At 42.5% G+C, this 27,112-nt stretch overlaps 1 protein-coding gene across 1 annotated transcript; it reads left to right on the top strand.

The window, feature by feature from the left end:
- The first annotated feature begins 12,490 nt into the window (after nt 1-12,490).
- Nucleotides 12,491-27,112, top strand: PROK2 (prokineticin 2). The gene is made up of 3 exons (XM_045991718.1): nt 12,491-12,910; nt 16,603-16,728; nt 25,932-27,112. The coding sequence occupies exons 1-3, from the start codon at nt 12,815-12,817 to the stop codon at nt 26,034-26,036; spliced, it is 327 nt and encodes a 108-aa protein (XP_045847674.1). The 5' UTR covers nt 12,491-12,814; the 3' UTR covers nt 26,037-27,112.

Raw genomic sequence — 27,112 nt, 5'->3', positions numbered from 1 at the left:
GATAGGTCACTTCCTTTATTCCTTACTCCACAGCTCCATGATCTGGAAAAATGTGTTTATAGCTGGATTATAAATGGGTACTCATCCCTAAGAGGGATACACACAGAGTTGACAAAACACAATCTCATCATCGTCACCATCATCTAATAGGTATCAAGCCAAGTATGCCATGCAGTCTGCTTTCTCATTTAATCGCGCTTTAATACTCTCAGTCCTTTTGTTCTTGCCTGCCTGTCATTTCCTACCTGCTAGGGAGGTATGAGGATACTTTAGCTTACAGTTATTGCGCTCTTATGACGATGCAGTTGGCGGATCACAGTTAGTCATTATTTCATTTAGTTCCCATAACAGCCCCCTGAGGACAGAGCCATCATGATCCTCATTTTACCAATAAAGCTCAGAGACATGATGTCACGAGCCCTGGCTCAGACCGAGATGTATCTTAGGAGTGTTCGAGGGGTGCATTCCAAGTGCTCCCGGGTTTTAGAAAAGAAAGTTGAATGTGGACTGCAGTCACGTGGGTACAAGGGGTTGCAATGCTTTGGCCTTCAGGAGCCAGTAACTAGTAAGACAGGCAAGGGACAGTCCTGCAGGAGTGACAGCAGGAGGGGGATGCTTACAGCTTGTGTGAAGTCCAGGAAACACATCTGCTTGCTTGGAATTCAGAGGGGAGGCTGCAAGACATGGAGCTGGATTCCAAGCAGAGAACCTGGAGTGCTTTTCAGAGGGATGTAGATTAAGGAGCTCTTAGTTTAGAAAGTCAGCCCTTGTAGGAGAAGAATAAATGAAACAAGATGGGATTGGGAGGGAGACAAACCATAAGTGACTTTTAATCTCACAAAACAAACTGAGGGTTGCTGGGGGGAGGGGGGTTTAGGAGAGGGGAAGTGGGGCTCTGGACATTGGGGAGGGTATGTGCTATCATGAGTGCTGTGAAGTGTGTAAACCTGGCGATTCACAGACCTGTACCCCTGGGGACAAAAATACATTATATGTTTATAAAAAAAATTAAAAATAAATAAAAAATTTAAAAAAAAAAGAAAGAAAAGAAAGTCAGCCCTTGTCGTGATGAGCACCCTGTGATATATGGAATTGTGGAATTGCTATATTGTACATCTGAAACTAGTATCACTGTATGTTCACTGTCCTGGAATTTAAAATAAAAGAAAATCAGTTTAGGATTTTGAACATGGTAATGGTAAGACGGTTGCTCTAAAAAGAGCCATCTGGTACCGGCGTGTGGTGTGGACTCGCTCTTGGGGCATTTTCCCCAAGAAATGCGCCTACGACCCAGTGTGTCTCTAGTGGGTAAAATTGCTTGTGCTCTCTCTTCACAGCTTCCCCTGCCCTATCTGTCTATAAAAGCATCAGGAAAAAAGGGCAATCAGGAAGAATTTATCTGACAGCAGTCTTCCCAAAACTTGGGTGTTCCTCTAAGGGGGGAAAAGAAAGTTTGAAGTCCACTATTTTACAGAAACTGAATATATAAGAGATCCTTTTGCAAATCAGATTAGCTGTTAAGTAATTTAAGAATTACTGAATCGGGGTGCCCGGGTGGCTCAGTGGGTAAAGCCTCTGCCTTCAGCTCAGGTCATGATCCCAGGGTCCTGGGATAGAGCCCCACATCAGGCTCTCTGCTCAGCAGGGATCCTGCTTCCCCCTCCCCCTCTGCCTGCTTCTCTGCCTGCCTGTGATCTCTCTTACTCTCTGTCAAATAAATAAATAAGATCATAAAAAAAAAAAGAATAACTGGATAACCCCAAGCAGCTTGTGCTAGTTTAAGATTCGGGGGGTTTCATCAGCTTTAAGGAAGACTATGAGCTCCTCAGTCAAGGTGGGGTTCTGAAGCCCCACCTGCTCTACGAGGAAAACACTTTTCAGCACCCCAGTAAACCCATCTTCTGACCTCACTCGCTCTCCTCCACCTCCAGCTATTATGACGGGGGTCTATTAAACAGACAAACTCAAAAGAAGTGGAGGGGAGAATGTGTAATAAGATCATAAAAGCACAATTACTATGGATCATTGACTAGGACTTGGAAATACTTTCATTATGGAGAATTGCATCTATCAGTTCAAAGGCATTTTAGAGGTAAACAAATGAGTTAGCAGTTTACCGCTTAGGGTTTGGCCCATCAAAAGCCATTTTCCAAAACCCGCCATCCCCAAGCCTATGTTATCCTGTTCACCAATTCACAGACCAAATGTTGGTAATACTTATATATACATTTAATATATACATATACATTTAATTATATATATTTACTCTGCTGACCCATGTGAAGGGCAAATGACACCAGTAGATAGAGACCAAGGTGCTTTCACATCGAATGCACGATCTGATGGTCTTCTTTCACTGTAAGGACAGTGGAGCCCATAGCTAGAATGGCTCAACATACAGGGCACAAATATCCACAAACTAGTTTCCTTTTTTTTTTGGAAAATGTGCCTATAACTGTTTTGTAAATGGGCACCCATACCTCAAAGAGGTGCATGTATAGTTGGGAAAATTTTGAATTGTGATTAGGAAGCAGGAGAACCATGATCTGCTCCCAGCTCTGTCTCCTAGTTCCTATAAGGTACTATCTTCCAGATTCTTGGTTTCCTCATCTGTAAAGCAAGTTAGATGAATCTGAATATCTCAGCATTCCTTGTATTTGACTGAGAGTTCATCTAAGACTCACTGCATGGTCAAAGCACTTATTCTTAATTTAGTGGATTTTTTGTTAAGACTAGCATGTGGTCAAGTTAGGGGATTTAGATTTACCTAAAATCTTTTTCCTGACACATGCAGGAAATGCTCTATTAACAATTGGTTGGAAATGCTGGGTTGCAGCAAGTTGGGCTGGTTTCTTTTTGCAGGACTTCTCAGGGCCTATAACATGTTGACAGAAAGGGTGACTTCTTAAGAGATCTCTTCCTACCTCGTAAGCAAGCAGGATGCCTTCAACAAGGTAGTTACGTTATAAGCAGACGTACCAGTATTCTCTTCCAACTCTGACAAATGAAGCTGAAGAGTAGAGATATTGCTCACCTGTTTACTTACAAAAATAAAGAATAAAATATAAAATAATAGCTCTTCTGATCTTTCCTGTTGTTGAGGGAAACCTTTTGGACAAAACCTCTAACAAAAAATCTAGGATTGTACCTGCTCTCTGACATTTTGTTCTCGAGTTTGGTGTCTTAGTTGATAAAGACAGAGAGAGAGGGAGAAAGAGAGAAGGAAGGTTTTAAGATGATTGTGAGGAAAATTCACATCATAGTCATAGTTTCTTGCTTCTGGTTATTGGCTACCTAAATTTTGTATGGCAATGTTTATGTAAACCAGAAAAACAGGGGCAAAGCTATAATACCGAAACATTTGGTCTTGGACTGACTGGGTTGAAACCCACCTCTACCACTTAGAAATTATTATGATTCTGTGCAACATAGTTCATCTCTCTCAAGCACTCTTTTCTCATCTGTAAAATGGGATTGTGCTAGTAGCTACCCCAGAGAGTAACTGGGGGTCTTCTACAAGCTGTATTGAAATTTATTTACCATGTGCAAAGATAGAAATAGTCAGCCTTTACATTTAGAAATAAAGGCTCTGTGAACTGGTTTGTGCCTTAAGTTCCTATGCCCACATGCCTTCTTATTCCAAGTCATTTCCCTCAGTGGAAAAATATGATCCAAAGTTAGGGGAGAAAAACAAATTGCTAAGTGAAATTTACTTGCGTGGGATAGCTAATGAATGTTGACCTAAAATAATAAAGCAGTAATTACCTAGCCCTGGTTTTTTTCTTAAAACTCTTTACTATATGAGCTTTTTCTCTTTCTCTGTGGAAAGTTCCTAAATATACTACAGATTTGCATAACAATCTCTTCCTTTTAGTGAAGTATGTGATATATAAACCTTAGCCTTAAGCCCTATCTTCATTGCTAAAAATGAATATTAAATACATTCAGCATTATAATGAATAAAACCTAAATCTTTTAGAAACAACTATTCATCCTGACCCCTCCTATTCTCTCAGATGAGTTTTCTACTAATTGTTTTAAGAAAACCTTTTCTCTGGGATTATACTCCAACTATTTAAAAATAGGTAAACTTTACTGTACATTATCACTTGAATAGACTAAATAATTTTAGTGCCTCTGTAGACAATTGGCTTTCAAATTGAAACACGGTGATTTATTTTTAAAAATAAAGAGAAATCATCAGCATTGAAGTAGATTAAAATAGATGTCTTATTTAGAATTAGAAAAGTGGTTCATTTTTCATATGTCACATTTAAAGCCTGGTTCTTATTTTTAAAAAATATTTCAGTCTGATAATATGGGTTTGTTAACAAGAAAAGCCAATATATAATAGTATGGTGATAAAAGATGAAAAGTGAGAAAACAAGCAGAATATCTATTTTACTTCATTTATTTATTTTAGAGAAAGAGCATACACAAGGAGGAGGGGCAGAGGGAGAAGTAGACTGATTATGTATGTATGTATGTATGTATGTGTGTCTATATTATGTTATGTTAGTCACCATACAGTACATCATTAGTTTTTGATGTAGTGTTCCATGATTCACTGTTTGCATATAATACCCAGTGCTCCATGCAATACGTGCCTGCCTTAATACCCATCACTGGGCCAACCCATCCATCCATCCCCTTCCCCTCTGAAACCCTCAGTTTGTTTCTCAGAGTCCATAGTCTCTCATGGTTCATCTCCGATTTCCCACCTTTATTTTTTCCTTTCCTTCTAATGGCCTCCATGCTCTTCCTCATGTTCCACAAATAAGTGAAACCATATGATAATTTACTTTCTCTGCTTGAATTATTTCACTTAGCATAATCTCCTCCAGTCCCATCCATGTTGATGCAAAAGTTGGGTGTTCATCCTTTCCAATGGCTGAGTAATATTCCATTGTATATATGGACCTCCTCTTTATCCATTCGTCTGTTGAAGGGCATCTCAGCTCTTTCCACAGTTTGGCTACTATGAACATTGTGCTATGAACACTGGGGTGCATATGACCCTTCTTTTCACCACATCTATATCTTTGGAGTAAATACCCAATAGTGCAATTGCTGGGTCAATTGCTAGGGTAGCTCTGTTTTTAATTGAGTTCCCTCCACACTGTTTTCCAATGTGGCTGTGCCAATTTGCATTCAGTGTGAAAGAGTTCCCCTTTCTCCACAACCTCTCCAACACTTGTTTCTTGCCTTGTCAATTTTTGCCATTTTAACTGGCATAAGATGGTATTTCAATGTGGTTTTGATTTTAATTTCCCCTGATGGCTAATGATGATGAATATTTTTTCATGCATCTGTTAGCCATTTGTATGTCTTTTTTGGAGAAGTGTCCATTCATGTCTTTTGCCCATTTTTTGACTTGATTATTTGTTTTCTGGGTGTTGAGTTTGAGAAGTTCTTTATAGATCTTGGATATCAGCCCTTTGTCTATAACATCATTTGCAAATATCTTCTCCCATTCCATGGGTTGCCTCTTTGTTTTGTTGACTGTCTCCTTTGCTGTGCAAAAGCTTTTTATCTTGATGAAGTTCTCAAAGTTCATTTTTGCTTTTGTTTCCCTTGCCTTTGGAGATGTGTTCTGAAAGAAGATGCTGTGATGTTGAAGAGGTTGTTGCCTATGTTCTCCTCTAGAATTTTTTATGGATTCCTGTCTCACATTGAGGTCTTTCATCCATTTAGAGTTTATCTTTATGTATGGTGTAAGAGAATGGTCGAGTTTCATTCTTCTGTATATAACTGTCCAATTTTCACATACCATTTATTGGAGAGACTGTCTTTTTTCCATTGGATATTTTTCCCTGCTTTGTTGCAGATTATTTGACCATAGACTTGAGGGTCGAAATCTGGGTTCTCTATTCTGTTCCATTTCTCTATGTGAAGGAGACTGAAACTTAAGCAGACTTTGTGCCTAGCACGGAGCCCAACATGGGGCTCCATCTCACAACCCTGAGATCCTAACCTAAGCAGAAGCCAAGAGGCAAAGGCTTAACTGACTGCACCATCCACACACCCTAATTTTACTTTTTTTAAAAAACCCATCTAAATGAAAATCGTTGACTAAGACAAATGGGAGCCAGCTTCATATGAAGTTAACAGACCCACCTATTATGCTATAATAATCAGAAGTCATATGAAGAAGACACACAAGAAAGTAAGTCCTCAATCAAGCTGGAATCACTCTAAAAACTAGAATTTCGTATACAATAGTAATAATAGTTTCCTTGGTGTATATGGAGGAAAAAATGTTTCCGGCTTCTAGTTCAACATGGCAGAAAAAACAAATTTATTGTCCTTCTTCCTCCAGCTTTACCAGAAAACATTCATTGAGTACTACTATGTAACAAGCAGTTGAAGTGGAGTACATACAACAAGGTGAACATGATAGAGGTCCATCGGGACCCCAGCATTTGGGGTAACTTCCCAAACTTGGGAAGCTGATGGATTAAACTGATAAACCGGGAGAATTAAAGTACAGCCCATACAAGGCCAAGAAAATTCTCATGGTAACAAGTTTGCCCTGAGGAACAGTAGAAAAACTCCAGATTCCTCTTTATTCTCTAAAGCAAGAGTCAGCAAACTTTTGATAAAAGCTTTCTATAAAAGGTCAGATATATGTTTTTAGCTTTGTGGACCATACAATCTCTCTCTCAAAAATACTGCACTCTGCTACTTTGGTATAAAAACAGTCATAGACAATACATTAAAAAGTGTGGCTGTGTTCTAATACAACTTGATTTACAAAAACAGGTAATAAGTCACAGTTTGCCAACCTCCAATCTAAACTCTTACATTGGAGCTATATTATATGATATAAAAAAAGGAAAAGATTTTAATGGAAACAGGCCAGAATTATTCCCAGCCCAGCCTTTTTTCTATACCCCAGGCTTGTCTGACTGCCTCTCTCCACACTTGGGTACATTTTCTACATCCCCAGCATCACTACTGTTGATACAAGGTGTATCTTGGGGATAAATCTGATTTTTTTTTCTTCTCCACTCTTTATCTTAACCAATGGTAAACTCTACCTGTTTCACTTTTAAAAATGAATCAGTTGACTTTTACCCCTCTTTACTGCCAGTGACATTAGTAGAAGCCCCCTGGACCACTCCAGTAACCTGTCATTGGTTCCATCCTTGTCCATTCTACCGCACCGGCAATCTCTTCTCCACATTCCCAATAACTTGTTCAGCAAATATTTGTTGAGTACCTACTATGTGACAGGCATTCTTCTAGGCACTGGAGATAAATTGGTAAACAAAAGATATTTTTAAAAAATTCTTGACCTCATAGAGCTTATACTCTGGTCTATGTGTAGGGTAAGTGGGACAAAGCAATGAACATATTAGTAAATAACAGAGTATGCTAGAAGACGTTCAGTGCTATAGGAGAAAGCCAAATATGGAAAGTAGGCTAAGGGACTCTGGAGTGCTGGGGCAGTTGCAAATTTAATTGCAGTGGTCAGGAGAAGCCTCCTTGAGAAGATGAGATTTGAGCAAAAGGGAGTCAGTTGCATTCCTGTCTGTTTGGTAAAAGAGCAGTCCTGACAAAAGAAGTTTCAGGACAAAGTTCCCATGGTGGGAGCATACCTATGTGTTCAAAGAACTCCAGGAGGCCAATATGGACGAGCCAGCAGGAAGACAAGTGGTAGTCAGAGTAGATGAAGCTGAAGAGGTCAAGTCTCTGTGAAGGAAATGAGAAACCACTGCATGGTTTTGAGCAAAGGGTCTGACTTACAATTATTTTTCAAAGATTTATCCATTTATTCCAGAGACAGAGAGAGTGTGTGAGTCAGGGGAGGAGCAGAGGGTGAGGGAGAGAGGGAGTCCCAAACAGACTCCCTGCTGAGCGCAGAGCCAGATGTGGGGCTGGGTCCCTGGACTCCGGCAGCATGACCTGAGCTGAAAATCAAGAGTCAACCTCTTAACCCTGACTGAGCCACCCAGGTGTCTCCTGACTTGTATTTTTAAAGAAGAGCCTAGGCAGCTGGGGCAATGATGGGATGTAGAGGGCAGGGGTGAAACTGGGACACCAGGCAGGAGCTGATGGCAACAATCCAGGCTGGATTGGAGATAATGGTGGCTCAGAACAAGAAAGGTGGCCATAAAGAGGGCAAAGTGGTCAGATTCTAGATATATTATGAGGGCAAGGTCAACAAGATTGGATATGAGGTATGAGAGAGGGTCAAGCATGACTCCAAGGTCATCCTCAGAAGGACGGAGTTGCCTTCAACAAAACAGGTTTGGGTGGGGGCCACAAGGAGTTTGGCTCTGGACTGTTCAGTGAAGGTCTTCTTTTCAAAAGCTTGTCTCATCATGCCTGGCTCATCCCTTTGTTTTCCATCTTCCCTGGCCACATAAAGATGGAATTCCTCTAGGCTTATGACCCTGCATTGGATTTCTACCACCTCTCTGGCCCCATATTTGTATCATATTTCTCTTTAGGCTCAGTCTTCCAACCACACTCATCTCTCTTCAGCTCTTTGAACACAGATGCTCTTTCTAATCTCCAGCACAAGCTGATTCCCCTGCCTAGAGTACCCAGCACTCTCCACTTCTGCTGCCCCCATTCTCCATCCCATTTAAATCCTGCTCAAGCTTCAGATCTCAGCTTCCGCTTCTTTACTTGAAGGAAACCTTCAGGTCTCCCCCTGTGTCATGTCCTAATGCACTACATTTGTTTCCTGTAATTATGTAATTGTATGATTATTAGAATCATGGCCTTCCCACTAGACTGTAAGCTCCCAGGGGGCTGGATTTACATCTGTTTTACTCACCATGGTACCTCCAGTGCCTCACACAGTTATCTGGCATATAGTAAGTATTACGTAAATGTCTGCTGAATGAATGAATGATGGCCTATTACCCACCCCCCAAAAAAATATTAGCCTATACATTTACTCTCTTGCGGAATCTTTGTATAATTCTAGCATAAGGAGTACTGAACTAGGAAGAAACACAAAGGAAGTAACACATTATCATTTATAATCCTCCAGAGTTTAATATGCCCATTCAAGAATCCAAGCCATGATGGATCCCTCCTCTCCTGTAACATATGGCCTTGTTCACCAGAATTCTGGTCCCCCTAAGATTTACATTGTCCAGCCCTTTGAAGACAGGCTGAGTCGTGTGATTTGCTTCGGCCATTTAAACTTGAGCAAAAGCAATTGGCATCAACTTGAGGCAGAGGCTTTCGAAAGCAGGCGTGCAACCCTCCAGTTCCACCTGCCTGTATTAGTTTCTGGTGGTTGCTTGAAGAATGCATCATGACGGAGTGGCTTAAAACAACAGAAAATCATTCTCTCTGGTTCGGGAGGCTAACAGTCCAAAATCAAGGTGTGAGCAAGGCCATGCTTCCTTGGAGGTCTCTAAGGAGGAATCTTCCTTTGACACTTCCAGGTTCTGGGCCTTGCTGGCCAATCCATGGCAGTCTTGTCTTGTGGAAGCATGACTCCGATCTCTGCCCCATCTTCACGTGGTGGTCTCCTGGTGTGTCTCCTCTGTGTCTTTCTGTCAAGGTCTCCTTTGCCATTCTCTCATAGGGATGCCAGTTATTAGATTTGGGGCCCACCCTACGCCAGGATGACCTCATCTTAAATTGATTACATCTGCAAAAACCCTCTTTAAAACAAGGCCCCACAACCAGGTACCAAGGGTGAGAACATGAACATAGCTTTGGGCAGGGATGCAAGGGAACCCGTTCTCACCGTGCAGCACACGCCGAGGTGGAGACTCCCTCAGCCTGGTTCCCTGGGTCACTGCAGTGGGACAGGTTTGTCTCTCCCCATTCACCTCCATTCAGTTCCGTGACGCCCCCTGAGTTAGAGTGGTGGGCTGAATCACCTGCCCCAGGTCAAGTATTTATCTCGATGGCTATTTGATGATGACGTTTTGCTGATTCCTGCAAATTAAACATGCCTGCGCTGTCCATCTATTTCCTGTGACCTGTCTCTGGACTATCTTCCATACTCTATATTCCTCTTGATCCTTAGTGACTGAGTGCCTGCCATATGCCTATCATTGTGCTGTGTGCCAAGAGGGATGTATGGGAAATTAGACACAAGGAGCCCAATTATAAGGAGTATATAATCTAATCTGGTGGACAAAACAGAAAAAAAACTATCAGCGTTGACTGAAATTATCAGAGGACACCAGATAATATGACTTAATAAGAGGGAATGCCAAGAGGACATCTGGTTCGTTCTAGGTTTTATGGTAAGCAGTTTACAGGTGTTATGCCTTTTCATCCCTGTGGAGGTTGTACCCTGCTGGGCTGGTATTTTGTATCTGTTTTATAGGTGAGGAAACAAGCTTAGAAAGGTTTAAGCAGCTTGCCCAATGATCATTCAGGATTCAAATCCAGGTTGGTCTGATTAACAAATTTGGGTTCCTGTGGACTTGACTGACCCTTCAATTTAGATCAGCCTTGATAGCCTGCAAGTATATGGTAGTCTACACTCAAACTACACCAAGTTTGGTTCTCCTTATACAGTTATCCCTGGGCTGAACTTATCATGTGGCAGTATCAAGAGTCTGCACTAATAAATAGAATAAAATAGTTAACCTACTCTTCAATTTCAATCTCAGCATTGTTAAATGGGCCTTTCCACCTGATTTGTCTGAACTAATCCAAACTCAACCTTTCGTCTTTCCCTTTACAAGATGGGACTTTCAGACTTTAATTCTCTAAGCTGGCCATGGATGCAAAGATTTGTCATATCAGGAGCCATCATTTTTCCTCTAAAGCATTAAAAGTGATTAAAAGAAGCAACATGGTCAAAAGAAACAACATGGAACCAACCAACCCTATTTTTAAGTGTTTCCAACCTTGTTTCAAAAACAGCCTTATGACGACTGTTTTCCCAACAGCCATGTATGAAGCCATCCACTTTTGAAATCTGATTTTCCTGTGTAGACACATCCTGTTTTCTATGCTTGGAGAAGCAGGGAATACCCAAGCTGGCACTCAGTTGTAGCAAATATGAAATAGACCATTTTTAAAAAATCATAGGAATGTTAAAACGCATGTTGACTGGTTTTTACATTTCCCCGGCAGCATTCCCATGCTAGCGTTGGCATGGAGACTGGAAAAGGAAACTTTCCACCAATCTGTCACTTGCTACTGTTTCCACTTACTTTACTGGGAGTCCAATTTTAACAATTTTTTGAAGTTAAAACAAGTTTAATTCTTTTTTTGTTTTGTTTTGTTTCGTTTCAGAATGTTTCTCAAACACAAAAACACAGGCAAAAAGATTTTAAAACTCCGTCAAAAATTTGGTTTTCCAAATATTCAGCTGTTTAACATTCAGATAATTGCCTTCCTTTTTTTTTTTTTTTTTTTTCCACATTTAGTCTGAATGCTTTGGCATGGGGAGCCCCACAGTCTGAAAGTAACTTTGTCCCGACTCTCCTCACTGCGTTTTTTAAAGGGGCTGAAAGACGCATCTGCTTCCCAACAGTTTCTGGTCCCTAAGGGACCAGGGAAAGCCAGAGGTTCTCACCATACAGGAATATAGCTGGACTTCCCAAAACCTCTGCACAAGCAAAGTTGGCAGTGGTCACAGCGAGGTATTCTTGAAATCGTTTTCATTGAAGAAAAACGGGCAGTGATTCTTGGATCTAGGCTTGGGTCAGAGATGGAAGGCAAATTTGTCACTCGTTCTCTCGTGGGTAGCCTAGAACCCAGTAGGCACTCAAGTCCTGTTTGCGTGAATGAATTCATCACAGTGATGATGTATGGCATTTTCCAAGACTGAAGGGTGATTCTCCTAGGCTGGAAAGTAAAAGAGAGAGCTGCCTACCTACAGTTCAGGGGGCCTCATCCTGGCGGCCCCGAAGCCAGGCGTTCTCATTTCCCCTTGGCATCCTCCTGAACTGCTCTGCCTGACGCTGGCGCTGGCGCTGGCGCGACGTTACAGAAGGGAGGAAATGCATGTGAGGAGAATCAGCGAGGAGAGGGTCGGGAACAGATGTGAGCATAAAGGGAAGCATTAGAAATGAAAGAAAGAAATTGGACACCCACAGCTGGAAGGACAAACCGCACAGTGTCGTCAGGGATGTGGGATTAGGGGTGATTTTGCTTGCCCTTTGTTCTTTTTCCTGTCTTCCACGTTTCCCGGTGTATTTGATGTGTCTTTTCTGTTCGGTTATTGGACCATGAGGCCCGACCCCAGTGGCCAGTACCTGGGATGCAGCAGGCGCCCTGTGAAGACCTGCTGAACAACTGAACGGGTTCGGAGGCTCCTGCCCCTCCTCTCGCCGCCTCCCCAGGGTGTCTAACCGCCTGGCACGTAGTAGGCGCTCCCTAAACATCTGCACAGCAAATGAGCTGCAAGTTTTCGGCGCCGAGCACGTGGAGCTTTGAAAACCAGGGCAGTGAACGAGCGCGTCTCAGACCACAAAGCGGCTAGGGCGCGTGCGAGGAGCGGCGGCGGGCGGAGGCGAGAGGGAGGCTAGGCGCGGGGCCCGGAGTGGGGCGCCCCGCGGGGGGCGCTGCCTGCGTGGCGCCCGGGGCGGGGGCGCCGGGAGCAACGCGCCGGCACGTGCTCGTCCCGGGGACGCCGGGCCAGGGTGGGCGTGCGTGTACGCGTGGGGGCGTGGGGTGTGTGCCCGCGCCGTGCCCCCCGCGCGTGCTGCCGGGCGGGCGCCGGCGTGAGTCACGGTGGGGCTCGCCTTTATAACGGCCCGGAGGCTCGCGCCAGCCGCCCGCCAGTCCGCCCTCCCGCCGCTCCGCGCTCCAGCGAGCGCGCCCCGGCCCCGCGCCCCCAACGGCCCCCCAACCGCCGCGTAGTCCCGAGGGCGCCATGAGGGGCCCGCGCTGCGCCCCGCTGCTGCTCCTGCTGCTGCTGTCGCCGCTGCTGCTTATACCCCTCGCCGGGGACGCTGCCGTCATCACCGGGGTAAGCGGCCCTGGGCGCACCTGTCCGCCCGGGATGCGCGCCCGCGCTGCGCCCCGGGGGGGCTCGGGAGGGGAGCGGCTCGGGGAGGGTCGCCCCGGGCGAGGACATCTTCCCCAGGTGCCCTTTGGCGCTCTGGGAGAGGTGCCCTACTCCAAACACAGCGGACGGCCCGGAATCTTAGGTGCGCTGTGGAAAAAAAAGTGACCGAAGTGTCACCCACCTCCTTTATCACCACCTTCTCCCCCTTGCTTCCCTCTTAGAACCCTGCAAGCTCTCTCCTCGAGTTTAGTCTGTTTTTCTGTTAAACTGAAAGAAGTTTGCTTTCAGAGTCTTCTCTAGCACTTCTTCCAGGGTTCCAACCTCAAACCTTAAAATTTGGGAGGCCCTTTCTGAAATGCACAGGGGGGCAAGACGAGTATCTCCCATTCCTGAGACTTAACCCTCTGGTCAAGGAGTTTGCTCCCCTTGCACCCGCCACAGAAATCCCGTGAAATAACTTGGTCCGAGGCCCTGTGTATGTTTTGAAAAGCAATGTGGGCGCTTCCTTCTGGTTTCCAGAGAGTCCCCCGCCCCCCCAGCTTCTTGAGGTTTTCCTTGTAAAATTTTTCCATTTCCAATTCCTGATAAAACACCTCCAGGGCTCGGGCATAATTATGGAGTAGGTTACAATGTAGACGTTTGTTTCAACTTAGTGTAGTTGTCCTCATCATTTCTGAAAGTAGGACCTGAGTCAGTTCTCTCCTGTTCTCACCAACAATTTTCTGTGTGGATCTGAAGGATGAGTTTACCGTAGTCTATTTACATCAACATCTGAAGGATGAGTTTACCGTAGTCTACATCAACAATGCAAAATCCCTACCACTTCCTGATTGCTCAACTGCTTTACTCTTTCAATTTTTTTTAAAGATTTTATTTATTTATTTGGCAGAGAGAGACAGCGAGAGAGGGAATATAAGCAGGGAGAGTAAGAGAGGGGGAAGCAGACTCCCAGCTGAACAGGGAGCCCAAAGCAGGGCTTGATCCCAGAACCCCGGGATCATGACCTGAGCTGAAAGCAGACACTTAATGATAGAGCCACCCGGGTGCCCCTGCTTTACTCTTTTATCTTTTTTTTTTTTTAAAGTCTTAAATTATTTTACATCTCCACTAAATTGCTTAAATTATCTAAGTGCACATTATGGGATTTTAAATATAACTTACATGTTTGAATTGATGATACACAATGAAATATTGAAATTTGAGGGAAATCTGTCCTTGTTTTGAGAAAACAAAAGTTCCATAGTCTCCCAAGTGAGTTCATAGGTTTATAGCATCTTGAAAGCGCTTGTACAATAACAGTATTTGGTTATATCCAATAGGATTATAAGCATTGTGATATTTATTAAAATAGAGGTTTTTTGAAAGTGTATTTGAATAGCTTTGTCAGTCAGTCAGTGTGGTTGAAAAAAACTTTTTACAGGTCTTTCTAATATAAGAGTTGGAACATGATTGGTTTTTTTCTCCCACTCTTCCCCTGCTGGCTCATTTTAAATTTCTGCTAATCCTCTGAGCCCAGAATCCCTTTGCAATATAAGTATCTTTTTGTTCCATTCACAGGACAACACTATTTGAATAGATCTGCAATGGGTTAAGGATGAAGGGCATTAGGAAACAGCAGTCTAATTAAAATTATATAAACCTATGCATTTCTTTGTAAATATTTCCAAGAAGTGAAGTTTTTTGTTACGAAAGGGAAATTTTATCATATGGGGTATTTATCTGTTGGAGAGGCTTAGAGTGGACTTCTATGAGCTGTTTTTGTTGTTTTAACTCAGTGTTACCGAAAGAGAATTTTTTTAAAATTCCTCTAAGCAATGTAGCAATAAAGAAACGTATTTATGCCTTCATGACAGGAACCATCTGGAGCCAAATGAAAAACCTGGTAACTTATCATCTTCAGGATGTTAAATATCCAAGTGATTGACCGAATTTTGGGAAAATTTTGGCTGGATTTTGATTGTCTTTTAAAAAGGGTTAGTGGGGCCTCAGAATTCTAGTTCTTGAGCATCTGTTGACAGAAAATACTGCCTGAAACCTCCATCTTAAATATTTACCTTTTTTGGTAATGGGTGTAGCTATTTTGAAATTGATTTATGTTCCACATAGATTTGTTAAAACCGTATTGGAAAAGATCACATACTGAACTTCTCATTTACAAAATGTTATGGCCACATATACATGTCTCTATTTGATCCCAGGGTTCTGGGATCAAGCCCTGCATACAGCTAAAAATTGGAAAATGGAAATGTTTGGATGTTTTCCCCTGAATGTCCTAATGCCCCAAGGTGAAAATTGACATTTTGTCCACACAGTCATTTTAAATAAACTGGGAAAAAACTCTAATGAGGGAAATAAACCAACCTTAGAGCAGGATGGTTGATAATTTTTAACAAAAAAACAGTGAATGAGGGTGAGCCCATATACTTATGTTTTGAGACTTGTGGCTGGCCCTCAAACTTTGAAGGAGAAAAGCCTTGAAGGAATGTTTTAGTTGTTTACAGTAAATATAAAAAAATTATATTTTTGTCTAAATTATAGACTTTTTAGTTTCTTACATATATAGTACAGCATGTTTTTACCTTATCACTAGCAAAACAGATTATTAACATACCGTTCAAACAAAGCATCCTATTTTTTGTTGGTTCTAGGAAGGAACAATAGTTCTTCAGATCTATTTTCATGCAAATAAATTCAGACAGCATTATTTATTTCTATTTAGATAGAGTATGAAAACTCCTCTGTAGTTGATTCTTTAATTATTTGTATTTGCAGTTTTTATATTGAGAACAGATGCCTCGATTGAGTAATCGTTGTTGAGAATTGCATCCGTCATTTGAATTTCTAAATCTGATTAATCTTAAAGAATAGTTCAGCTGATTTTGTAATGTACACATGTGTAAACCCTAAGCCAATAATTTCCTTTTTGCAGGTTACTCACCTGAAAAAAGCAAAAAACAAAAAAACAAAACAGTAACCTAAGGCAAAAATCTTGGTTTGTCCATTCCCAACCTATGAAATTTCTTTCTTTAAAGAGGAAATGTGAAAATCAAGCCAGCGGTTTGAGAAACATCAAGTCTCATGAACCAAAATACAAATATTTGAAAGAGAAAATGAGCACTTTTAAAATTTACATCAGTGCCTTTATGGGTCTGGAGCATTTCATGCCAGATTTAGAGACCATTTAAATGCCTTTAAAAATAAATAAATAAATAGGTTAAATAAGTCCTTTTTAAAAATTGGGCCCAGTGTATTCTGTGGTTAATAGTCATAAAATCTTGTGATTCAATTTATGTAGTTCCTAATAGCCATGTATGGTATAAGACTAATCCAGACTTGTTTTTCAAATTCAAAGCCAATTCAGCCACAAAACACTAGAAAAAGAGAGGTGATTTTCTGTGTGTTTATTTAAGATTTTCGTAATGTGTGGGCCATTCTTTAGGCAATTTTTTTTTAAACTAGGAAAATCTCTTCTGTTCAGATTTTATGGTAAATATGTGCAAGCAAATGAAGATTATAGTTCTTTTTTATATGTGTGATTATTAAAATCCTAGTGGTTGGAGATATAAAGAGCATTTTTGACTGCTAATTTTAGATTTCCTCAGCCCGAGTCTTGCCCGCCATCTACATTTATCTGTCTGTTTGTTACATTTCAGGCCTGCGACAAGGACCCCCAGTGTGCTGGAGGCATGTGCTGTGCTGTTAGTATCTGGGTTAAGAGCATAAGGATTTGCACGCCTATGGGCAAAGTGGGAGACAGCTGCCATCCGCTGACTCGTAAAGTTAGTACATATATTCGTATTCACGGTGGTTCTCTTACGTTGTGGTAACTGAACTCCCAGCAAGGCCTGTAGGACATGAAACCCAAGGTGTTGTGCTTGAAATTGTAAGTTAGAGAAGATGGCAATGGAAAACTCCCTCCTCTCCCCTCTCCCCTCCCATTGTAAAGAACTGGGTCCTCTCCCATAGTTATTCTAGTGAATCATTTTCATATCCTTGCTGTCATGATGTTAGCAACTTTTCAGAAAAATAATTTCAAACATGGGAATTTGCCTAAAAGAGATTTAGGACAAAAATACATGTGTGTAGTACAGTGTATGCTTCTCTGCCGAAATCGGAGTACAGAAGTTCTTGAAAAGACTTTTTGTATCAGACCCACTGATAAGGCAGAAGTAAATAACTGTTTTGTTTCTTGCAGAAAATTATGCATGATACAGTTATCCGTATATCTTAATTTAAAAGTCCTTTATTTTCACTCCATCTGTGCAGGACACTGTTCATAATCATAGAGATTAATGATATTTAATTCTCCAACTTCTTCTGTTATCTAACAGCTCAGTGTCCCGATGACCTAAACAACGCTTTTGAACGGTTTTGGCAATGAGTGGCATGACCCGACATAGGCAGGATTGGATGGTGCTTCTGAGGTGGGATGGCAGACACTCCTGCCCACGAGGCCAGTCAGCGACATCATTTCAGGAAGCGGGGTGGGTTAGAGGCAGAAGGGAGTAGAAAGGTATGTGGGGCTTGGAGAGTCTTGGCCGTTCTGAATCAAAACTTGGAACAGTGGGATCTCAGGAAGATGCCCCAGGGACGCCAGGTGGTGGTGCCTTGCTCTCCTAGCGCCACCTCCTGGTTTTACCCAGCAACAAAGGGAAGTCGGGAGCCACAGAAGGGTCCGTCCCAGGCCAGGTGGCTTGTTGGAGGCAGAGCTGCGAGTGCCCTCAGCGTCCTCTCCTGTTTAAAATAGATGGAATGTTTGCAAAGTAGTCTGCCTTCTGGACTCTGCCTTCCACCTTTTTTTCCCCCACATGTGGTTTAGGGTGGACAGCTGTAGTAGAGCCCACCATCTTCGCTGTCCTTGACAGTTATGGATGATGACAGTTACTATTTTGACTTTCTCAGAGTGAAGGTAATGAAATAAACGGGCTTCTGTTGAGCTCTGTGAGCTGTAATAGGGAGCCCACTTGTTTGGGTTGCTCTGAAGACTGAGTTTGGCTTTCCTGTGGTTTCCTTGAGAAATACTTCCTGTTCCATTTAGACCATCCCTCCCCATGGCTTCACTGTCATTGTCACATGTGACATGCATCTTTTATTTCTGGCCACTTTAAGACAGGAAAGGTTGTAAACTGTTAGAGGTCTGTCTCAATGCCTGACTCCCGGAGAGGAGGTGACACCAGCCCAGCCACCCTGGGCACTGATGGCACTTTTGCCCTCACCCTTATCAAGTGCGAGTCAACTTTTGTACATTGGAGCCACTGTCCTTGAAAAGTTTCCTCTCAGTCTTTTAAGAATGTTGTGGTTTTTGTGCAGTGTTGGTATATCCTTCTACTTCCTGCATACCAGAATTGTGCAGACTTTTTGCTAAAACAAGTGAATACTGACACGTTCTATGCAACCATTCTTTGCCATAGCAAAGCGCAGTTGTGCCTTGTGGAGGACTGTGACGTCCCAGACACCCTGCCCTAAATGTTGTATATGCGTTTCTCATTTCACACGACAAGCCTGTGAGGCACATTTTTTTCCTGCACGTTCTGCATTCAACCACGGTAAGCCTCAGAGGGACTCAGTGACAGGCACCAGATGAGAGGGCACACAGTAGCATGGGACTTCATGTCTGGCTGGTGCTCCGCTGATTGTGGAGTGTTTGTCCCCATACTCTCCTGCCACCCTGAAAGGGGATTTACCTGAATACTTTTACCAAAACTGGTTGGTGTGGGATGAGAGACAATGGTCCCTCGTGGGAATTTGTCACATCCTGTAGTTCTGATGAATTTTCCAAATCCGAGGTATTTTTTTTTTAAGATTTTTTTTTTATTTATTTGACAGACAGAGATCACAAGTAGGCAGAGAGGCAGGCAGAGAGAGAGGAGGAAGCAGGCTCCCTGCCGAGCAGAGAGCCTGATGTGGGGCTCGATCCCAGGACCCTGGGATCATGACCTGAGCCGAAGGCAGAGGCTTTAACCCACTGAGCCACCCAGGTGCCCCCAAATCCAAGGTATTTTAATAAGAGAACCAAATTCTCTTTCCCTGGTGCCTGAATAACTTCCAGTTCAGGTATATGAAGGGCAAGGTCATTTCCGAGAGTAAACAACACCATTCTTCTCCTGGAAACCCAGGTTCACCTCTACACCTTTGTTTTTAGTCACAGTTTTAATAACGAAGTCTATAATAACACGTTATGGTTTTCATAGTAGAATTAAGTGATAAAAGAACTAAAAGACTAAGAAAAAGAGAAAGGTTTTAATGTCAGCTCTTAAGTATTCCCTTATTCAGATACCCATTTGGAAAGTGTTTCTAGAACTCAGTTTTACACCTTTTCCTACTGGATACTTCTCTGTCTTAAAAATACATTTTCATATGTCATTTCTATTTTTAAAGTAGGTCCTGGAGTTGTTACTTGTTCTGGGTGAAATTAACTTATCCTGGTAAAAATCTAGTTACTTCCAGATTATCTTTCTGCTATATTCTACTCAAAACAACCTGAGAAAAGAAATTTTTGTAAATGTGTCCTAGTGAATGTAACATTAGTATTCAACTTCACACTATAGTTTGATGGTTCATCAGTGAACAGTAAAAGTATAGACACTACATAGAAAATTCTATTTTAATATGATGTGTTCATTCCTTTTTTCTTTTTTTTTTAAGGGGGGATTGCGGTCACAGGGCTTGGTGTTTTAAAAACACAAGACTATGAATAAGTCAAGACTACACCTGTTTAAATTTTAAACTTTCCATTCTGGCTTGACTTAGTCATAGCCACAAATGTCTGTTTATTTTGATAAAGTGAGTAATATTTGATGAATGAAATTGCAGACTACAGGTAGGAATTGATAGTCACAGAGTTCAGTTTACTATTTTCTTTGCGATACATCCACTAATTTGTGGAGTTTACAGTGACTGCTAGGCTAGACTCAGGAAGATGCCCCAGGGACGCCAGGTGGTGGTGCCTATACAACTTTATAATTGTACAGTTTTTAAATTTACATTTGATAATTGAAAAGTAGAACAAAAGATCAGTTTACCTAAGAAGAACAGGATGTAGGTTTTCCAAACACATTTTTAGTCAAATAAAATTCTTAACATATATTCATTTTTAACACTTAGGGATGAATTACTGAATCATGTCGACAAGGAATATTTTGATATTTAAAAATCCCACTATTTTAATATTTCTATTAATACTTAAACTTTTCAGAGTTTACAAAGATTAGCCATTTCCATCCCATTCTGATTACTGCTTGACTTTGGAAGTTTATAATTATGTGGTTAATACTTTTATTTTTATTGCTTATTAGTTTATAATTTTCTTCAATTTAAACAACTGTTTCCTCCCCCAAAATTTTTTGCTTCACTTTTTTTTTTAAAGATTTTATTTATTTGTTTGACAGAGAGAGATCACAAGTAGGCAGAGAGAGAGAGAGAGAGGGAAGCAGGCTGCTTCCTGCTGAGCAGAGAGCCCAGCACGGGACTTGATCCCAGGACCCTGAGATCATGACCTCAGCCAAAGGCAGTGGCCTAACCCACTGAGCCACCCAGGCGCCCTTTTGCTTCACTTTTTATGTTAACATTTTTAGTATCAGTTTTACTTTTTGTTTTCTGATGTGTTTTTTTGTTTTTGTTTTTGTTTTTTTTAGCTACACTTTAAGATTTGACCAATATATTTTCCTTTTCTGGAAAAAAAAATTTGAAATTAAAACCTGGGGTTTGTCTTTGTAAAAAAACAAACAAAAAAGGGGGTGCCTCTCTCTCTCTGCCCGCCTCTCTGCCTACTTGTGAAACTCTTTAAAAAAAAGAAGATTTAAAAAATTATTAGCCGTTTCTGTTTTAGAACCAACCAATGATAAAACATTGTAAACATACTTTCAGGATAGAGTATAACCTTAAAAAATATTAATTAAAATATGGCTAATGTAACTATAGGATTTAGTGGAAGCTGGGTGGATGAAAGCCCAGTATGTTAATTTCCTCATCTTTCCTACCACAGAGCTCAAGAGCCATTATCTGCATTTTCTCTCTCAGGGCAGCATCCCTGCTGTGAATACAAGTTCCTTGTCGGAGAGACTCAGGGGACATAAATACACTTCGGTGTAATACGGTTTCTCAGCCTGGGAACTTGACGGTATAGCCCTGACAGCTCTTGGTGGTAGGGACAAGCCTATGTATCAGAGAATGTTCAGCAGCATCCCTGGCCTCTACCACACGATGCCAGTAGTCTCCCTCTCTTGGTTGTGACAACCAGCCATGTACCCAGACTATGACAGATGTCCCCGTCATGGTTTGGGGCATGGACCTTGCCCTAGTTGAGCACCCCTGACCAAACACTATATTGACTTTGCCTCACAGGACACAGTGTAGGAAATGAAGATCATCATTGCATTGGGAGCTCAGCAGCTACTGAAACCCACAGCTTGGCTTGCCCTCTCTTCCACACAGGGTACTTGTAGTTGCCCCACTTGAGAGCTAAAGTGGGGGGAGGGGAGGCTCCCCTTGACTCACAGAAGCTACCACCCTTACTCTTGCAAATATTTTGCACCTCTCTAGACCCAGAGGCCCAGGCCTACATGCCAACAGCTTCTCCAATCCAACTCGAGTTCCGCACAACCCACGGGGCTGGCCCCTTATTCCCTGTTCTCCTTTACTCTTTCCGAGGACACAGAACAGTGGGAGGCCAGATCCCATGGTAACCCTCTACGCACAAGAAGATAAATCATTGCATTATTTAGGGTTGTATGAATATATAATTATTCCAAAAACATTGGAAGAAACATTTTCAGAATTTACCAAATTAAAATACATTGGCGACCTTCCCAATTATCAAAACTGGAAAGTGTGAGAGAGGGACAGGAACTGTGAGATCTTTCGTTTGTATTGTATGTGCCATCATGCTATTTGAAATTTTTTAAACTGTGTACTTATTGATAAAAATTATGGTAACAAAACTGACATTCTTTAAAATAAAATTGTCGTTTTTTATTGAGGTAAAATTGGTATATAAATGATATAAGTTTCAGGTATACAACATTGGTCTGAAGTACAAAGCAATCACCATCCTTCACTATTCAGTTGACCCCCTTCACTCATTTTCCTACCCCAAACCTCCTTCCCACAAGAGACCAGCACTTTCTATGTGACATGACCAGCCTTCTCTATAGTTCTTTCTTTAGCAAAGTTGACTCTGTTTTGAGAGAAATCACAAACAATACGTGTGTTCTGGGTCAGTACTGTCTTCTCTTTACAAGTGCTGCAGATGGCTAGGAGTCATGCCTTGTGGAAAGCACTGCAGGTCCTACCTCGGTTTCTTTGAGAATCTGCTGTTTGGCATTCTGGGCTTGTGGAAATGCTGAAGTGAGTTGATTCTAAAATAAACCGTCAAGTTGGGACTGAACGGTTGGCTCCTGGGCTCTCTCTGTGCCTCTCCTGTGTCCTTTCTCGTGTCTCTGGCTATTAGACACCTATGGACTTTGTCATGCAACACGTGTAGGACTAGGGGATGCCCGTGTGGCTCAGTCGGTTAAATGTCTGCCTTCAGCTCAGGTTATGAGGGATCCAGCCCTGAGCCAGGCCCCCTGCTCTCCACCTCCTCCCAGCTGGTGTGGGCTCAGTCTCTCTCTCTCACTATCTCTGTTGCTATCTCTGTCTCTCTCAAATAAATAAATAAAATCTTTAAGAAAAAAAATATGTATAGAGCTAGAAATGAAGGGGCCAGTGGAGAAATTGCCTAGTGTATCACATCAGAAATTGTGCCCTTTGTCAGTAGGGGCTCGGTGAGAGAAGGAGAGGAGGAAAACTGCTATGAGCGGGCACATGAAAAAGGCTCAGCAGGGGGAGAGACACAGAGCAGATCTTGCAAAGGGGGAGTGGACTTGCGAAGAATAAGAACAAGGCTGCAAGGTATAAAGATGCCTGCAGGACAGTGTGATCACGATGTCAAGGTTGTTGGGGCAGATCTGGACTGAGGCCAATAGTACCTTTTCACCTTCAATAAGAAAAAGAAAAATCCACGATATATTTGAAAGATTCACAGAGACATAGGACCTTGGGAACTCGTTGCCAGGGTGCTGTCCTATAGAACTATCCTGGAACTATCCCCAGGAAGGCCCTCTGTGTCTTTGGCTTCACATAAGTCCCTCTCTGTGAGTTTGGTGGCATGGGTCACTTTGGGCCTGCTCAGTGCCAGGCAGTGGTGTATGGAGTGAGGAGAAGCCACATTACCTGGGAAGAGCACGTCTGGGGAGATGGGAGGGGTCACTGGCAGGAGATAGGCTTTTAACAAGTATTCGCTTAAGCGTCTCCTGTGTCCCAGTCTAAGCGCCGAGTGTTCCACAAATGAGATCTCTTTTCTTCAAAGAGTCTGGAGTTGGGGGAATAGTGGTATTTGAGAAAAGAGCAAAATCTGGAAGAAAGTGGGACTGGGTTTGATGATGACAGCTTCCCTTTCAGCTGGGTGACCTCAGTCAATCGTGTCACTTCACCTCAAGAGGAAGCCACTTAGCTTGTGTCAAAAAAAAGGCAAAAAGCTGTCATACAGGTTTGGTGTGACGTTCATGCATGATGCCTCATGAAGCCTGCGTCTGGCTGGCCACCACTTGCAACTGTTTTCAAGGCACTAGGAATGCACATAACAGACCAGAAAGCGCCCGTGGTGCCTTGGGGCCCTTATCACTGGACGGCAGTCACCCCAAGGGGCTTCTTTGGTGCTTAAACTATCCCCCTGGTCCTCTGTCTTCTGTCACTACAATTCACGCCACATGATGGGCCCAGGCCTTTCCTGTTTGTTCTCACTGTCTCTAGCACGTGACGTAAGGCCTGTAGGTCGGGGACAGTAAATGTCTGCGGAATGGGCAGATGAAGGAAAGCTGCTTGGCATAGTCTGTGTGTAGCAGTTTGACGCGGTCATTATAGTTACACTTCATTCAGGTCAGGCTCCTTTACCTCGGATGTTGCTGCTTCTGTTCATTTTTCTCCACATCAGCATCATTGGCCCCTTGGGTCTTCTTGTTGGGGTGACCATCCTGTGCGTTGAAGGCTGTCTAGCAGCACCCCAGGTCTCCACCCACCACTCATGCTCCTTCCCCCAAGTTGTGACAAATAAAAGTGTCTCTGGATATCACCTGATGTCCTCGGGAAGGGGAGGAGTGGTGGAGTCACCCCCAGCGGCCCACGAAGTCATCTTGGGTGTGACACAATGAAGCTCTCAAAGACTCAGGGCTAGAGCAGATCCGAGAGGTCCAGGGTTGGAACTTCTCCTGCTGTCCCCTTGTAATCGCCCGAGCCAGTGCAGCTGGGCCCACCTCCTCCGACACGTTCTCAGGGCCCACAAACGAGCCAGCCATCCACATGCCCCTGGAGCACACAGTGACAGAACCATTCTGAGCATGAGTCTGAGGGGCGTTAAAGGCCACAGCCCCAGCTGGCAGGCACTGTCACCAGAGCCTTGACAATAAGACCCTTGTCAAAAGGCAGAGGAACCTGGGGTGGCTCTGCCGGTTCTCCACGTGCATATCAATGCCTACCTGTTACTTCCCTCTCTTCCTTTTGTATTTATTGACCTCCGTCATTTCCCTGGTTCTTCCAGAACCATTTTGGAAATGGAAGGCAGGAAAGAAGAAAGAGGAAGAGAAGAAAAAGGGAAAAGGCGGTAAGAGGAACATGAGCACCGTGCCCACCCAAAGATAGTGCCCAGTGTGTACTGAGCCCTGACCACTGTTTGGACTACCATACAGTTGAGTCTGTCCTCTTAGTTCAGCCCCAATATAAGGTTAGAATGGTTCTGTCACTGTCTGCAGACAAATTTTTTTTTTTTTTTTTTTTTTTACAAAGGAATTATTTCAAAGGCATCTGGAAGATGTTCTCAGACTTTCTCATTAGGACAGATAATTGGTATGGGCCGGCCTCTTTTGGTGGCATAGACTAGGAAATACACTAGAATGATAGAGAGCAGACAAAAAATAGCAGAGCTGAGAAACAGACAGGATGCATTTTTCTGCCCTGTGTAAACCATAGAAGGATCCCTGAGGCATGAGTCTCTGAGAGCTTGCCTCTCTCAACTTATCCTGGACCAGAGTAATTTGCCGTCCCATTTCATTGACTAACTATTGCCTCCAGACCTGGGGAAAATCTCTCCCTCTAACTTCCTAAGGAGGCAGAGTCTCAAGAGGGCACCATCCCCAGGGCAGAGAATGAATTCTGTTCTTTGCCTCTGGAACTTATGCATACTTTGAAGGACTCCATTGGCCCTGAGACAGAGAACCATGATGCTGGTTGCTAGTTGACCCCCCCTCAACCCTGCTTCACTGGTGGCATAGGCAAGACTCAGAAATACCACTTGGATGCCTCTTAAAATGAAGCCAGCCTTTCTCTGCTGGCTCTCCCTGGGCCGGGGTTTAGTTTGTTCCTTTTCTGTGACTCAGGCTTGCCTCCTTCCCTAGTTTCCCTTTTGTTCCTCCCCTACCCACACTGCTTAGAATTCTGACCCCTCCTGCCATCTGTGTGCAAATGTGTGAGTTTATAGATTGCTTGTTTTCAGTGACTCCACATTTACTCATTATAATATCATTGTGGTCATACCCTTAATGTCATGCCCTTATTAATAGTATTATTAATAAGGGCTTATTAATAGTATGCTATAAAGAGAATTAAAATGCAGAAGTAAAAGGCAGTATAGCTTGGTGGTTAAAAGCTTGGTCTCTCTGGTCCAGCTGCCAGCCACGCTTCAAGGTCTGGGTCTGTGAGCTTGGGCAGGTTGCTGATCTCACTGTGTCTCAGTCTCTCACCTGTAAAATGGGTATAATGAAAGCATTTGTCATCTTCACAGAGTGGTTGTGGGATGAAAAAGGATAATAAAGTGCAGAGTGTATTGCTTGATTAAGAGTTCCAGGTAACACTAGCAATTCTTATTCAAAGAGATTTCTCAAGAATCAGGTTTTTTGGTTTTGTTTTTTAACATTTCCTGCTCTGACTCAGTTTTCTTCTTCTGTCTTAGGTTCCATTTTTTGGGCGGAGAATGCATCACACATGTCCATGTATGCCGGGCTTAGCCTGTTTACGGACTTCATTTAATCGATTTATTTGTTTAGCCCGAAAGTAATAACTTGAGAGTAGAAACTTTAAATGTGAACAACCACATGATGTCTGTAAAGCCTATTTACTTGTGATTGTGCCAAACAAATAATATGCCAGAAAGAAATGCTGTTGCTTCCTCAGCTATCCAAGTAACATTTCTATCTTTGATGTTTAAATGACTTTTTTTTTTTAATTGAAAGAGGATTTTAATTTTGGATATGAATGTAAAGTGAGGGGCATTATGGAACCGGTTCTCATTTTCCCGTCTGTGTTTTGATTTGGCTGGACTCTTTTAATGCCAATAACTCACCTATTTTCACAGAAATGAGAAGAATAAGAATTTGATATTTTGTCACAGAAAATTTTTTTTCTTAAACCCTCTCCCACCAGCGCTGCCCACCACACACACACACACACACACACACACACACACACACACAGATACACAAACTTTGTGGTCTCTTTTCTCTCTTCAAAGAATTCTAAGGCTCTCACTTTATTTTTCACCATTTCCCTCACCAGTCCTCTAGCCTTTGAAGGTGGGGCGCAGGGTTGTTCCACAGCCTCTAATTTGCTTGCAGAATCACTGTTGAGACTCGAGCTTTTTGCCTGATACTTAAAGAGTGAAGGGTGTGTAGTTGAACTAGACACTCCAGACTTCTAGATGGAATAGAGGTTGGAGTGCTTCCACACTTTCACGGAACCTGTCCATGTGACAAGACCTCAGGTCCACTGTGTGACAGATGTGAGTGAGTCCAGAGGGAAGGGAAAGTCAAGTTAGTCCATATATCTAGATTTGGGTTGGTTTAAAAAAAAACAAAAAACAAAAAAAACTTCTCCAATATAACATTACATTTATTTATCTTTCTCTTTATAAAGTTGGTTTTTTTTTTTTGAAGTCTCACAGAGATGTTCCAGAAAATGTCACTTGAAGAGGAAGTATTGATTTTAATCTGACATAACCCCCGTTACCATTTTAAAATCGGTATTAAGTCGTAATTTAAACTTCATTTGTAACCAGAAGATCTCTTATAATGGATTACCTGACATCCTGCCATGTGTACCTATATCAATATTGCCGTGTAAAAATTCTGTATCAGA

Source organism: Meles meles, chromosome 20 (assembly GCF_922984935.1).
Source record: "Meles meles chromosome 20, mMelMel3.1 paternal haplotype, whole genome shotgun sequence".
Lineage (NCBI taxonomy): Eukaryota > Metazoa > Chordata > Mammalia > Carnivora > Mustelidae > Meles > Meles meles.
Note: the sequence above shows the minus strand (reverse complement) of the source record. Positions and strands in the feature narration are given on the sequence as shown.

Bases quoted from the DNA above. Each gene is read 5' to 3' on its own strand.
- PROK2 (XM_045991718.1), top strand. From the start codon at position 12,815: ATGAGGGGCCCGCGCTGCGCCCCGCTGCTGCTCCTGCTGCTGCTGTCG. The intron at 12,911-16,602 runs GTAAGCGGCCCT...GTTACATTTCAG, and splicing joins ACGCTGCCGTCATCACCGGG to GCCTGCGACAAGGACCCCCA. The intron at 16,729-25,931 runs GTTAGTACATAT...CTTCTGTCTTAG, and splicing joins GCCATCCGCTGACTCGTAAA to GTTCCATTTTTTGGGCGGAG.